This window comes from Bufo bufo, chromosome 3 (genome assembly GCF_905171765.1).
Source record: "Bufo bufo chromosome 3, aBufBuf1.1, whole genome shotgun sequence".
Taxonomy (NCBI): domain Eukaryota; kingdom Metazoa; phylum Chordata; class Amphibia; order Anura; family Bufonidae; genus Bufo; species Bufo bufo.
The window spans coordinates 551,041,637-551,055,436 of NC_053391.1; the positions used below are offsets into that span (position 1 = coordinate 551,041,637).

The following is a 13,800-nucleotide window of genomic DNA, read 5'->3' on the forward strand; positions in this document are numbered from 1 at the left end:
TAGGTACTGGACTCCCAGACCTTAGGGCACAATGTGGTCTTGCCCACATACACTTCCAGGCAGTAATGAACAAGACTGGCCCCAGCTGAATCTCCAGCCTTTAGACTTGTTCAGACATGGATAAATCTCTTGTCACTCACTATGAGGTTATATTTCCTGGCGAATGGCTCAACATGGCACCCAAAAATTAAGATATATTGTGTAATTGAATATATTCGAGCAAAACATTGATTGTAACTGTAAAAACAGAGAAATGTGCTCTTTAACTACATATAAAGCTTCTTAAGGTGTTGAGACCTGCATCAGTATCGACAGGTAATCTATAAAGTGGACGCGGTGCTCTCACCAGTGCGACTGCCACTACAAATTGCTGATCGGCGGGGGTGCCAAGAGACAGACCCCCACCGATCTGATGTTGATAGCCTATCTTTGCTGCAGTACCCCACGTCATTACAGACATAACACCTTTCTCTACCACATCTAGTTTTGCAGAGCTGTGCAGATAACATGCTGTTTGGAAATTGTTTCAAAGCAAATAGTTCTGTCATTGAGTTGATAAAGAACAAAGTGCGCCTGGGTAATGAAGAGGTAAAAGGCAGACAGGAAACAAGTGTGCATGACGTCCACATCGTCAGTGATGCAAGTAATGTGACTCTGCCACCTCTGGCAGGCCCTATTAAGTACAGTAATACATGTACAGAACACCTGCCACTGACTCAATACTCACCCCCGTTCCACCGCTGTGCACCTGCAAACCAACTGTGGAAAGCAGAGCGGACTTCAGGGAGAAAGGATGAACAAATGGACTTCTTACAGATCGGTAGTGTATGGATCCATAATACACCACTCATTGTCTATTATGGGCTGATACCGTAACTCCATGTTTTTCTCATGGATTTGTACAAAATCCCAGAGAAAAGAAATCATGGCATATCCCTACGCATGCTGTATTAGGCCTCATGAACACAACGGTTGTGTGTTTTTATGTGCAATTTGCAGAACGGCACGGACAGCCATTGATATAACTGCCTATTCTTGGACAGGTTATATATTTTTTGGCAGACCACGGAACGGAGCAATGGATGTGGACAGCACACAGAGTGCTGTCCGCATCTTTTGCGGCCCCATTGAAGTGAATGGATCCGCATCCAAGCCGCAAAAACTGCGGCTCTGATGCGGACCAAAACAAGGGTCGTGTGCATGAGGCCTTATGGAGAAATTCAGTCACAGAGGCACTATATGGGGCCACATTAGGTGACTATGGTTAAGCAGATTACAGTGATTATGAGTTTAGGTTGTTCCAAGGCAACTACCTCTATATATTAGACAATACTCAAATAGAGCCGAGTGTCTTTAATCTGGCATCCAATAATCCTAACAAAAAGACTGCTAATTATCTGATGCTTGTTTCCGGCATAGAACTGCAATATAATGTGAAACCTCTCAAGACCAAATGCAGAATGTGTCTGAGCAGAAGTAACCAATTAGAAAATTCTTCTGATTGTAAATTATAATAGCAGTTTATATTTTACCCCTTTATTAACTTTCTAAAGGGTCTCAACAGTTATGAGGGACTCATTTATGCTTATCAACAGCTGGTAATCCACAATATCTCATAATCCAGCAACTATCAGGCCGCATTGCTGCCTTAGGGCTCATGCACACGACACTATTTTGCGTTCAGTATACTGGCCGTTTTTTAAGTTCAGTATGCGGTACATATACTGAACCATTCATTTCAATGGTTCAGCAAAAAAAACTGAAGTGTTTCCGTGTGCATTTCGTTTCAGTATTTCCGTATTTTCGTACCGTGAAAAGATAGAACATGTCCTATTCTTGTCCGCAAATCACGGTGCTTGGCTCAGTTCAAGTCAATGGGTACGCAAAAAGACTGAATACATACGGAAATACATCCGTATCTGTTCCGTTTTTGCTGAACCATCTATTGAAAATGTTATGCCCAGCCCAATTTTTTCTATGTAATTACTGTATAATGTATATGGCATACCGAAAGGAAACAAACAAAAAACGGACTGCAAAACACTGAAAAAGCCATGTGTGCATGAGCCCTTATTCAGGCTTAAATCACAGATTTGGTTTAGGCCTCATGCACACGACCGTGGTATGTTTTGCGGTCCGCAAATAACGGATCCACAAACACAGATGGCGTCCGTGCACGTTCCACAATTTGCCGAACAGCACGGACAGCCTTCAATATAAATGCCTATTCTTGTCGGCAAAGCGTGGACAAGAATAGGACAGGTTATATTTTTTAGCGGGGCCACAGAACGGAGCAACGGATGTGGACAGCACATGGAGTGCTGTCCGCATCTTTTGCAGCCCCATTGAAGTGATGCGGACCAAAACGTCCGTGTGCATGAGGCCTTATGATGTAGTTTTTTTGAGCCATAGCCAGGAGTCGATTCAGTAAGAATGGGAAATACAGAGAGAAAAAATAACGCTCCAAGAAGAAGACAGAGTCGAATGAGACTTTCTATATGTGAATGTAATGATATATGTAAGTGATTACAATATTAGAGCGAAAGGATATGTTTATCAAGGAAACTGTATAATTGAAAGGAGGATCTGCTACCCTGTTGGATCGAAAATGTTGCATCGAACTGGGCCTGTAGAGCCTGCACAGTAGGAGATTGCTGAAGCTGGTGTCCCAGCTGGTCCCATACATGCTCAATTGCCAATAATTCTGGCAATTGGAAAGGTCAAGGAAGAGATATTCCTGGGAAACCCTTGCAGTGTGTGGGAGAGTATTATCCTACTGGAAAATGCCAGTTGAAGGCCATGAGAGGCAACACGTGACCACAGGATGCCCTGCACATATCATGGAGCTGTTAGGGTCCTTTGTATCACTACTAGCGGGTGATCGACCTTCTTATGTGATGGCTCCTCAGATCATCACACCAACAGATGGGACAGTGTGCCCCTCTACAGCAAAGGCAGCGCTCACCACGTGGCCTCCATACTCAACCCAGACTGACATGGGATCCCAAACAGACCAGAATCTGGATTTGTGGGTAAAGACAATACGGTTCCAGCCAAGGTTTCTTGTTTACAACACCACCGCATATGAAGGTGATGATGGCTGGCTGTCAATGGCAGAAAATGAGCACCGTGACACTAAATTTCCTTCTGATAAGCGCTTGGAAATGGTCCGGGCAGAGACAGGAGTGTGTAGTGAAGGCGCCTCCTGTATCTTAATGGTGGACTACAAAACTGCGGGAGCTGGTTGTGCTTGTCAGCAGATCGAACAATCCTCTCTACTGGTGATCTGTCCAGAGCCTGTTCGCCATGCCCTCACATAACCACTGTTTCCAACATCTCCTAACAGCTAGGTCAGAACGGCCTAGGTGGCGGGCACCTCATTAAAACGACCATGCTTCTTTCAGTCTAATGATGCGCCCCCTCTCAAAGACTGTCAACTGGGAAAATTATCTTCAGCATGTCTACCAGTCAATGATCTCTCACCAAGAGACACACTACAAAAAAAAAAATTGTTTCTGAGAGCCTTTTTATAGGGCAGAAGGGGAAGCACTATACACAAGACCAGTGTCTAATCAGACCACACCTGTAAGGCTTTGTTCAGCCTTTCCGTTCTTCTGCCCAGTTTAGGGGCAGGAAAACGGAAAGGACGGATTCGGCACATAAGTGAGTCGAACGGAGCCCACGGGCCCATAGACTATAAAGGGGTCTGTTAGGTTTCCGCTCAGAAGAAGAAGCTGAGACAAAAGTTGTGCATGCAGGAGACACGTAGAAAGCAGCCCAGGCAATAGTAGACTTCATCGTTTTGGTTCTCAAGAATAGCTTGAAAAATCAGATATGATAAGCAGTACAGATAGGTCTAAAATGACCATACTGGAAAATAGTGGATTTGCAGTTGGCTAAAGGATATCAGAGTGTGGTTGATGTGCATTCTGAACAGGGACTAGTGACAACTGGTGGACACTATTCTTTTTAATATGGTTGTAAGTGACATAGGAGAAGGTTTGGTAGGCAAGATTTGACTGAATGCTGATGTGACATAAGTGTGTAATAGAGTTGATATACCTGGAGGTGTCTATAACCATGGAAATTTGAGCTTACTGAATTAGGTCATTGGAAAACTGCAGTTCAGTTTTTCCTGTAGTCACGTCACATTCATTAATCGCATGACATAAGACTACTTTCACAGTTAGTTGTTTTGGTGCGGCGGCCGTCATGGATCTGCACAGACCGGATTAGTTCAGTAACGGATCAGGTTTGTATTATCTTTAACATAGCCAAGACGGATCAGTCTTGAAACACATTGAAAGTCAATATAGGACGGATCCGTTTTCTACTGTGCCAGATTGTTTCATAGAAACGGATATCTGTCCCCATTGACTTACAATTGTGGTGTCAGGATGGATCCGTTTGGCTCAGTTTCGCTGGCAAAGCAGCGTTTTGCTGTCCGCCTCCGAAGAGGAATGGAGACGGAACTGAGGCAAACTGATGCATTCTGAGCGGATCCTTTTCCATTCAGAATGCATTAGGGCAGGGATGGCCAACCTGCGGCTCTCCAGCTGTTGTAAAACTACAACTCCCACCATGCGCTGGCAGTAGACTGATAGCTGTAGGCAGACTGGGCATACTGGGAGTTGTAGTTCTATAACAGCTGGAGAGCCGCAGGTTGGCCATCCCTGCATTAGGGCAAATCTGATCCGTTTTGGACCGCTTGTGAGAGCCCTGAACGGATCTCACAAACTGAAAGCCAAAACGCCAGTGTGAAAGTAGCCTTGGTTACAGCTGGGCCAGGGCTGCAATACCAAGCACTGTACAACAATATATGATGCTATGCGGCCTCCTTACCAAGCACAGCTAAGCTGCAACTAAGTCATGCAATTAATAAACATGACTTCACTGCACACCCCCTTTAACCCCTTCCAGGCCTCCACCATATATGTATGGTGGAAGTCCGGTCTTTAAATATGGCACCCGCTCAGCCTGGTTTACACAAGAGACACCCAAAGGCAATGTCCATAGTCAGCGATAATGCCCACTACTGACAATTAACTCCACAGATACCATGGTCAATTGTGACCATGGCAACTGAGCAGTGAAACCACGGGAGCTCTGTGCCCCCGGGGCCGAATGGCTCTCCTGAACTGAGATCGATGGAGCCGTTTGGTTGCTGTGGCGGCCTCAGACCTTCTCTGAGGCATGCCACAGCTTTCTTCCGACGGAGCCTGCCAGTGGAAGGGCTCTATAGGAACATAGGGAATCTCCCATAGTCTCCAATGGTAATTCATTGCAGTGGATGGGAGAATTGATCCAAGAATCACATGTTCAAGTCCCCTAGGGGGACTTGAAGAGGTTGTCTTACCTCATCAAGTTATATTTATTGTGTGTAATGTTTATACAAGTAACGTATTAATGTACTTTCAATGGCAGCAATGGCTCTGGTCCCATCTATCTTCCATTTTCTTTCTTTTATAGACTGCTCATCTCTAGGCGTTACAGCCACCGCTAGCAATGCAGCTTGCGAACAAACGAAGAAAAAGCAGTCTTTTCTGCTGGCCAGAAATTACTGGAGTGCGCACCAATTAGTTCCCAGCCACCTCTCAGAGCTTGTTCCACAGCCTTGAAGCGGTTATATACATCTATGGTAGCTGCTGGAAGAGAGAAAAGTAACTTACTATTGGTTGTCACAATCTGTACAAGGTTCCACTCCACTGAGGTTGCTGAGTGATTCTAATACACTAGCAGCCTCGAGAGGTCCCACACTTACAGGCAAGAGGGTAGGATCCAGCACTGCTTGCCTACACAATCACTCACTGCAAAGCAAGAGCATCGCCTCCACTAAAGCTCAGGAAGTGCCTCGGGGGAGCCATAGATGTGACTAAAATCAGGAGGTGAAATCTAAGTTCTTTAAAAAAAATATATATATAATAATAATAATAATTTTCTAATTTAAAAAGTGAAATCAGCCCCATTTCCCCATATTAAAAATAAACAAATAAAATAAAAATCATACGTGTCGCCATATTCCAAAACACCTGTAGTATTAAAATATGAATGTATTTTTCCCATACCATGAACAGTGTAAAAAAAAAAAATCTAAACATTAGATTAGCTGTTTTTGCATTTCTGTAGACTCTCTGACCCAGAGAATGAAGGTGTAGGGACTGCTGTAAAATCAAAACCCAGAAAACTTTGCAATATTAAATGGCGCCATTACAAAGTACAGCTTGTCCCAGAACAAACAAACCCTCTGGCTTTGTGAACCATATGGCTATGTGAACGAAAAAAATTAAAAGTTGGGCTTCGGGAAGGGAGTAAAAAACATGCCAGTTTTTGGAAAATCCTGTTATGACAATATGTGTTGCAGTATAATAAAATTGGATAGATATTGTAGTACGTGTGGTTCAAAAACGACTTAAGCATTACTGAAATACCGTACATTATCAGGCATGTGGAAAAAGTGTTTGGAAGCTGAATGTAGATTGCTGGTATTGTAAGTGGTCCGTGATCAACACACATCGTACCTGATTATTTTTGGATATACTGTATGTGAGAAGCAGCAGAAAATAAATTCACAAAAAAAAAAAAAAAACATTCTGCCATCTCAAAGAAGACTTTTCTATGTGATTCTAAAAAAATAGAAGTTAGGACACCAACCATTTGGTTATTTTTATTAATAAATTAACATACAGGAGATGGAGCAGATTACATCAGGGTGGAAACCACTTGATGTGCTAACTCTATACTTTCCCAAGAAGACAATGTCTCGTCTGCAATGCACATTTTTAGCGTCTGAAAGTTTGCTGCAATATTGAAGGGAACCGGTCATCGGTTTTTAGCCATAAGAATCATCAGCATCCTGAGATAGTTCTTACCCACTCCAATCATTCTATTTTAAATTTTTTTTTTTTTTTTTTTAAACACCTCCAAGTACTTTTTTACAGTCCACTTTTGCTTTTTTCAAGTTATGTAAATTAATGCTAACCTCATCACTTCCTATTCCTAACCCCACCTCACCGTTTAGAAGAGTGCACAGAATCTAAAGAGCCATCCCTCCTCCCGAACTCACATCCCAAATCCCAAACATGTGCAGAACCAGTCACCTCACTCACTGATAAAAAAATAAAAAATAAATCTAGAATATTCACGATTACGAAGATATAGCACTATATTCTATATCTTCACGAATTCTCGAAGTGCCGATATTCGCGATAAAAATTAGTGATTAGAATATTCACGCTGAACACTACTACCGATCATATAATGTATACAGCGCAGCTGGCGAGACTTGGAAGAGAAGGGGTGGGTGGAGATGAGAAATCGTAGAGGATGTGTCCTTATTAGTTTTGTGGGCATGGCTGCACTCCAAGAGTCAGAGAAACGCTGGGACTCATCACTGAAGCATGGAGGAGACAGGACTCATCTAAGGAGCATTTACATATACGTGAGCGGGGAACATTTATTTTAGGTTTTTCTCTGAACTGATAGTTTGTTCAGAATTGATTTTAATATTATGAATGTATTAAAAAGTATTTATAGAAAAGTAAGTGGATAAATAGGCTCAGAAAGTGATGACAGGTTTCCTTTAACACATTAAGAACCTTGGACGAGAATGCTTGTCCTAACTGACCAGTACTTCAGGCACTAGGACGAGCATTCTCGTCCTAGGGTTAACGCGCTGCCCCACACCCGCTGCCACGATCAGCAGCAGGGGCTGGCTGATACTGACAGCCGGGCCCCTGCTGTATCTGCCAGCATCGGTGAAAACAGCGATGCCGGCAGATTAACCCCCTGTATGCTGCGGTCATGCTGACCGCGGCATACAGGGGGTTTGTAGCAGCTTGTATATCCCCATTGGGTCCCCGTGCTGCTTTTTTGTTTCAAAAATGATATTATGTAAAACTTAAAGAAAGTAGACATATTCGGTATTGCCACATCCGTAACGACCTGCTCTATACAAATATCACATGATCTAACCCCTCAGGTGAACACAGTAAAAAAATAAAATAAAAACAGTGTCAAAGCCATTTTTTGTCACCTTACATCACAAAAAGTGGAATAGCAAGCATTCAAAAAGTCATATGCACCCCAAAATAGTGGCAAACAGTCATCTCATCCCGCAAAAATTGAGATCCTAACTAAGACAATCGCCCAAAATATAAAAAACAATGGCACTCAGAATATGGAGACACTAAAACATGATTTTTTTTTGTTTCAAAAATGCTGTTATTGTGTAAAATGTAAATAAATGGAAAAAGTATACATATTAGGTATCGCCGCATCTGTAAGAACCTGCTGTATAAAAATATCACATGAACTAACCCCTCAGGTGAACACCGTGTAAAAATAAAAAATAAAAACAAGGTGTAAAAAGCCATTTTTTGTCACCTTACAGCAGAAAAAGTGTAATACCAAGCGATCAAAAAGTCATATGCACCCTAAAATAGTACCAGTCATCTCATACCGAAAAACATTAGCCCCTACACAAGACAGTCACCCAAAAAAAAAAAACTAAAAACTATGGCTTTCAGAATATGGAGACACTAAAAAAAACATTTTTTGGTTCAAAAATGCTTTATGTAAAAACTGAAATAAACAACCAATAGTCATATTTGGTATTGGTCGTGTCCGTAACAACCTGCTCTATAAAAATACCACATGATCTAACCTGTCAGATGAAACATTGTAAATAAAATAAAAAACTGTGCCAAAACAGCTATTTTTTGTTACCTGCCTCACAAATGTGTAATATAGAGCAACAAAAAATCCTATGTACCCTAAACTAGTACCTACAAAACTGCCACCTTATCCCGTAGTTTTCCAAAATGGGTCACTTTTTTGGAGTTTCTACTCTAGGGGTGCCAATCCAGGGGGTCTTCAAAATGTGACATGGCAGCTTATAATTATCCCAGTGAAATCTGTCTTCCAAAAACCATATGGCATTCCTTTCCTTCTGCGCCCTGCCGTGTGCCCGTACAGCAGTTTACGACCACATATCGGGTGTTTCTGTAAACTACAGAATGAGGCAATAAATATTGAGTTTTGTTTGGCTGTTAACCCTTGCTTTATTAGTGGAAAAAAAATTGATTTAAATGACAAATCTGCCAAAAAAAATTCCATTCATTCCTGTGGAACACCTAAAGGGTTAACACAGTTTGTAAAATCAGTTTTGAAAACCTTGAGGGGTGTGGTTTCTAAAATGGGGTCGTTTTTGGGTGGTTTCTATTAAGTAAGTCTCACAAAGTGACTTCAGACCTGAACTGGTCCTTAAGAAGTGGGTTTTGGAAATTTTCTGAAAAATTTGAACATTTGCTTCTAAACTTCTAAGCCTTCTAAAGTCCCCAAAAAACTAAAAAGGCATTCACAAAAGATCCAAACCATGAAGTAGACATATGGGGATGTAAAGTAATAACTATTTTTGGAGTTTTTACTATTATAAAAGTAGAGAAATTGAAATTTGGAAATTTGCTAATAAATATGAAATTTTTTTACTCAATTTTACCACTGTCATGAAGTACAATATGTGACGAAAAAACAATCTCAGGCTACTTTCACACTACCGTTCAGAGCGGGTCCGTCTGGTGTCTGCTCAGACGGATCCGCTCATATAATGCAGACTTGGGATCCGTTCAAAACGGATCAGTCTGCATTATATTGTAGAAAAATTTCTAAGTGTAAAAGTAGCTTGAGACGGATCCGTCCAGACTTTACATTGAAAGTCAATGGGGGACGGATCCGTTTGAAAATTGAGCCATATTGTGTCATCTTCAAACGGATCCGCCCCCATGGACTTACATCGTAAGTCTGGACGGATCCGCTTGCCTCCGCACGGCCAGGCGGACACCCGAACGCTGCAAGCAGCGTTCGGGTGTCCGCCTGCTGAGCGGAGCTGCCAGAGCGGCTGAACGCTGCCAGACTGATGCATTCTGAGCGGATCCGCGTCCACTCAGAATGCATTAGGGCAGTACGGATGCGTTCGGGGCCGCTTGTGAGCCCCTTCAAACGTTGCTCACAAGCGGAGCCCCGAACGCTAGTGTGAAAGTAGCCTCAGAATGGTCTGGATAAGTAAAAGCGTTTTAAAGTTATTACCACACGTCAGATTTGCTAAAAGTGGCCTGGTCCGTTAAGGTGAAAAATTGTCTGGGTCCTTAAGGGGTTAAGGCTGCTTTTTACACAGGCAATGTTTGTTTGCGGATGCTGGGATTTAGCAAGTTTCAGCACTCAGCTTAACAGTGACCTATTCAACTGAATGGGTATCTTCAATTTTCTACATGGTCAATCAGTCTGCGCCAAGAAAATCGCCGCATGTTCTGTATTTGTTCTTTTGTTCCAGCAAGACTCATTGGTCTATTGGAAAAATGGTACATTTAAAAACATGTTCGTGTTCACCGTCCAGAACATGTATGAATTTTCTATCGCTCATCTAAAAGGGGACTAATCCCTGGACAGTGGTCTTCCTTGAGTGAGTGGACTATAACTTCAATATACTGTATATATTTATATTGGCTCAGATTTACTACTGTATCGGCACCAAAGAACTGTCTTAAAAAGTGGCCCACCTTGGTTTCTACACTTTTCCGACATGCTTGAAAAGGGGACTAAGATTAGTGAAAAGGGGTGGATCTAAGATACACCATTTTGCGCTAAAACTGTGCTACAATTTAGGCGTAAGAAATCTGTCTCAAAGTAAGCCAGTTGGTATAGACTGAAAGAAAAGTGTATAACCTTGCACCAAAATTACCATCCAGCCGGAGCCCCTGTGATACACGCCGTGTATAGGATTAGTAAATCTGGACCATTGTTTTTTCAGATAGTTCTGGACTATGCCATTGTGTTAATGCAACGGATCCAGATGTCTGTCTGTCTATTTAGCTGGGACTATTAAAAGGTGTTTGCCAGGAATTTACAGAAATGAGGCTCAAGCGTTTTATGCATCTATAGGGTACAATGTATGTCAGAGAGCCCCACGCTAAGGTTGTGCAGCACCACAAAAGTAGAGGTTCATTTAAAATAGTGGAACGTGCAAATGAAACAATCTGTGTGGTTCTAGGGCACTGGAGTTCTTGAATGTGGAAGGAAATAGCTTGCCGGCCTTACCCTGTGGAGCACTGAAGCTGAAGTTAAAACACCTTCGTGTGGGGAATAATCGGATGCACCCTCTGTTCTGGAGAGAAACCACCCACATTCAGCCACAACGTCTGCTGGACTTAGCAGCCATGTCCTTTGTCAAAAAGAACACGTTTCCCTATTCTGCAGCTATTCCTAATGAAGCGAAACACATACTACAGAAGTAAGTCCACTCTGAATACAATTCCAAATTAGGGTACAAATTGCATTAACAATACTTTATGGGTAGGGCCACTGTACATAGGTCAATTATGAGACACCAATGAATGTAATTTCCACATATAACCAGATAGTACTGTAAAATAGAAACAGAAAGTTACAATACAGACCGTGAACAGAGAGAAAATAAAATCACCAAGTAAAATATTAAATCCCCAGAGAAGGTCTATGAGCAGCTAGAGGCAGGTTCATACAGTGCAGTATTTAATGTATGTATTTTAACCAAAACAAGAAGTGGAACCACAAATGACGGGAGACATAAAACAGGCCGTGTACAACATCTGCCACCAGGGGACAGTTGGTAGATATAAGGTTAATCCACGGCACTCTATACACATTAGATCAGCCAGTCTTGTTGAAATGCATAAGTTTAGCCAAATTTAGGCAAGGCTACACAAGTTGTGGATGACCTTGTGACCATCACAGAAAGCCTAACCCATAGGAAAACAATGAGTGTGATGCAGTGTTGCAGTTTTCTGAGTAACCAATTTTGTGATGTAGCCGCAGCCTTCATTTAGGGGTGCATTCACACGACCGTGTTTTGCAGTTCGCAAAACACAGACACCGGCCGTGTGCGTTCCGCAATTTGCGGACCGCACATGGCCAGCGCTATAGAGAATGCCTAAGCTTGTCTGCGGTTGCGGACAAGAATAGGACACGCTCTATCTTTTTTTGCGGGGCCATGGAACGGAACAACGTATGCGGACAGCAAATTTGCGGAACGGATGCGGATCCATTTATACGGTCGTGTGAATGCACCCTTATATAAAAAGGCAGTATTTCCTATAGATTTTTTTAGCTTTTAGGATCCTCTTGTGCCTTTGATGACGTTTTTCAGGGCACTGTCCTGTGTGCAGCCGACCTTAGTGTATGTTAGCTCTTACGATATGTACGTTTTAATGATACTTCTTTTTCTATCCAGCTTGACGGTCTGCGACTGTTGTCAGGGAGTTTTATCAGGGGAAGGACTTCGTTTCATCAGACCCTGTGAGAAAATTTTTGGGATCCGCAAGCTGCCGTTTATGTTTCACGCATGCTCACCCTCTTGTTACAGAAATTTTATGAGTCAAACAGAGTCACTTACTCATCAGCTCTATGAAAGTTAGCGCACACTCTTTGTAGCCGAAATTACAGATGCACAACGATAATTATGGTGTCATTTTATAAAGCAATACAAATCAGTGATCTGCTTACTTCACTTATCTACTACAGTTCTAGCAGTCGGGAAATGAAATGTACGCAGCTGGGATCCTGACATCAGCAGAATACATGTCGTATGTGCATGGAGATAGCAGAATACAGGCAGCCATAAGTGCCATCTGAATACAGTCTCTATAGACAAGACAATAAAGGCAGAAATGATTCATTAAAGTGATCCTAAACATGTTCAACTCAACTGTATCATAATATCTAATAAAAATGACATGACTGACTTTACATAGAGTTGGTCACTGGAAATTAAAATTCTACATAAGTAAATTTGAAACACATTATTCCCAAATTAATTTTTTTTGCTCCATTAAACCATGATCCAACATTCACTTAATCAGTTATGCTTCTACACAAACAATATTGCAGCAAAAAATATTTAAAGGGATTGTGCTGTAAACAGCACTATAAGTGACTTACACATATAACATCATAAGGGAAGCTGCTCAGATGTCCAGATACGTGAAGTCCCGTTTGTTTAGTAGTCTCTTCACTGGCTGTATGCAATTCCCGTCCAGAACATGGCCACTAGGGGAGGAGCACGTGACCAGATCCATCCACCAGGTTCCTCCATTGAATAACACTGCGCACAGCATTGGGCATGCACCAGTTTCTAATCCCATGCACTGTGTTATTTAATGGAGACTACTGATGAACAGGTTTGGTCATGTTCCAGATGGAAGCAGCATACAGAAAAATGGTGGCCAACCAGTCTAAAGCCTCATTCACACGTCAGTGTTTTCCATCAGTGATTGGAGCCTCCACAGAAAGATCTGCAACTGTTCTATGTTGAGAGCCACACCTGATTTTGGCTCAAAATCACTGATGGAAATCACTGGCCAAAAACACTGACGTGTGAATGAGGCTTAACGCTTGCTTTTTTCAGGAAAAAGTATCATTAACAATTACTAGGTTTTTTTTGCCTTTGTGCACATTTGTATGGCTGAATATTTATCAGGTCTGTGATCCATCCACTTATTGTTTGCCAAAATGTAATAAAAAAATAAAAATAAAAAAGTCTCAGACTAAAGAGGCAGAACTGAATAAGCATAAATTAACTTTTTCATGTAATGGTGATCCAGGAAAAAATATGATGTAAATTAGGTGTGCTCACCTGTCTCCCAATAATGGACGACCACGAAGCTGAGGGCACAAAAATTTGGTTCCCTCAGAACCAATAAACCTGACTAACCAATGATCAGGAAGATTATCGGGGGGATAAGCATCTCTCTAAACACTGGTTTCCAAAAA

The 13,800-nt window shown here is 42.0% G+C and overlaps 1 protein-coding gene across 2 annotated transcripts in view; it reads left to right on the forward strand.

Annotated features, from left to right (window-relative positions):
- LRRC63 (leucine rich repeat containing 63) overlaps nucleotides 1-12,880 on the forward strand; it is a 42,393-nt gene extending 29,513 nt beyond the window's left edge. For both annotated transcript variants that reach the window (XM_040422013.1, XM_040422014.1), the window contains exons 10-11: nucleotides 11,045-11,284; nucleotides 12,263-12,880. In XM_040422013.1, the coding sequence (XP_040277947.1) occupies nucleotides 11,045-11,284; nucleotides 12,263-12,446 (424 nt within the window). In that variant the 3' untranslated portion in view covers nucleotides 12,447-12,880. The remainder of the gene's footprint in view (nucleotides 1-11,044; nucleotides 11,285-12,262) is intronic.
- The last annotated feature ends 920 nt before the right edge of the window (nucleotides 12,881-13,800 follow it).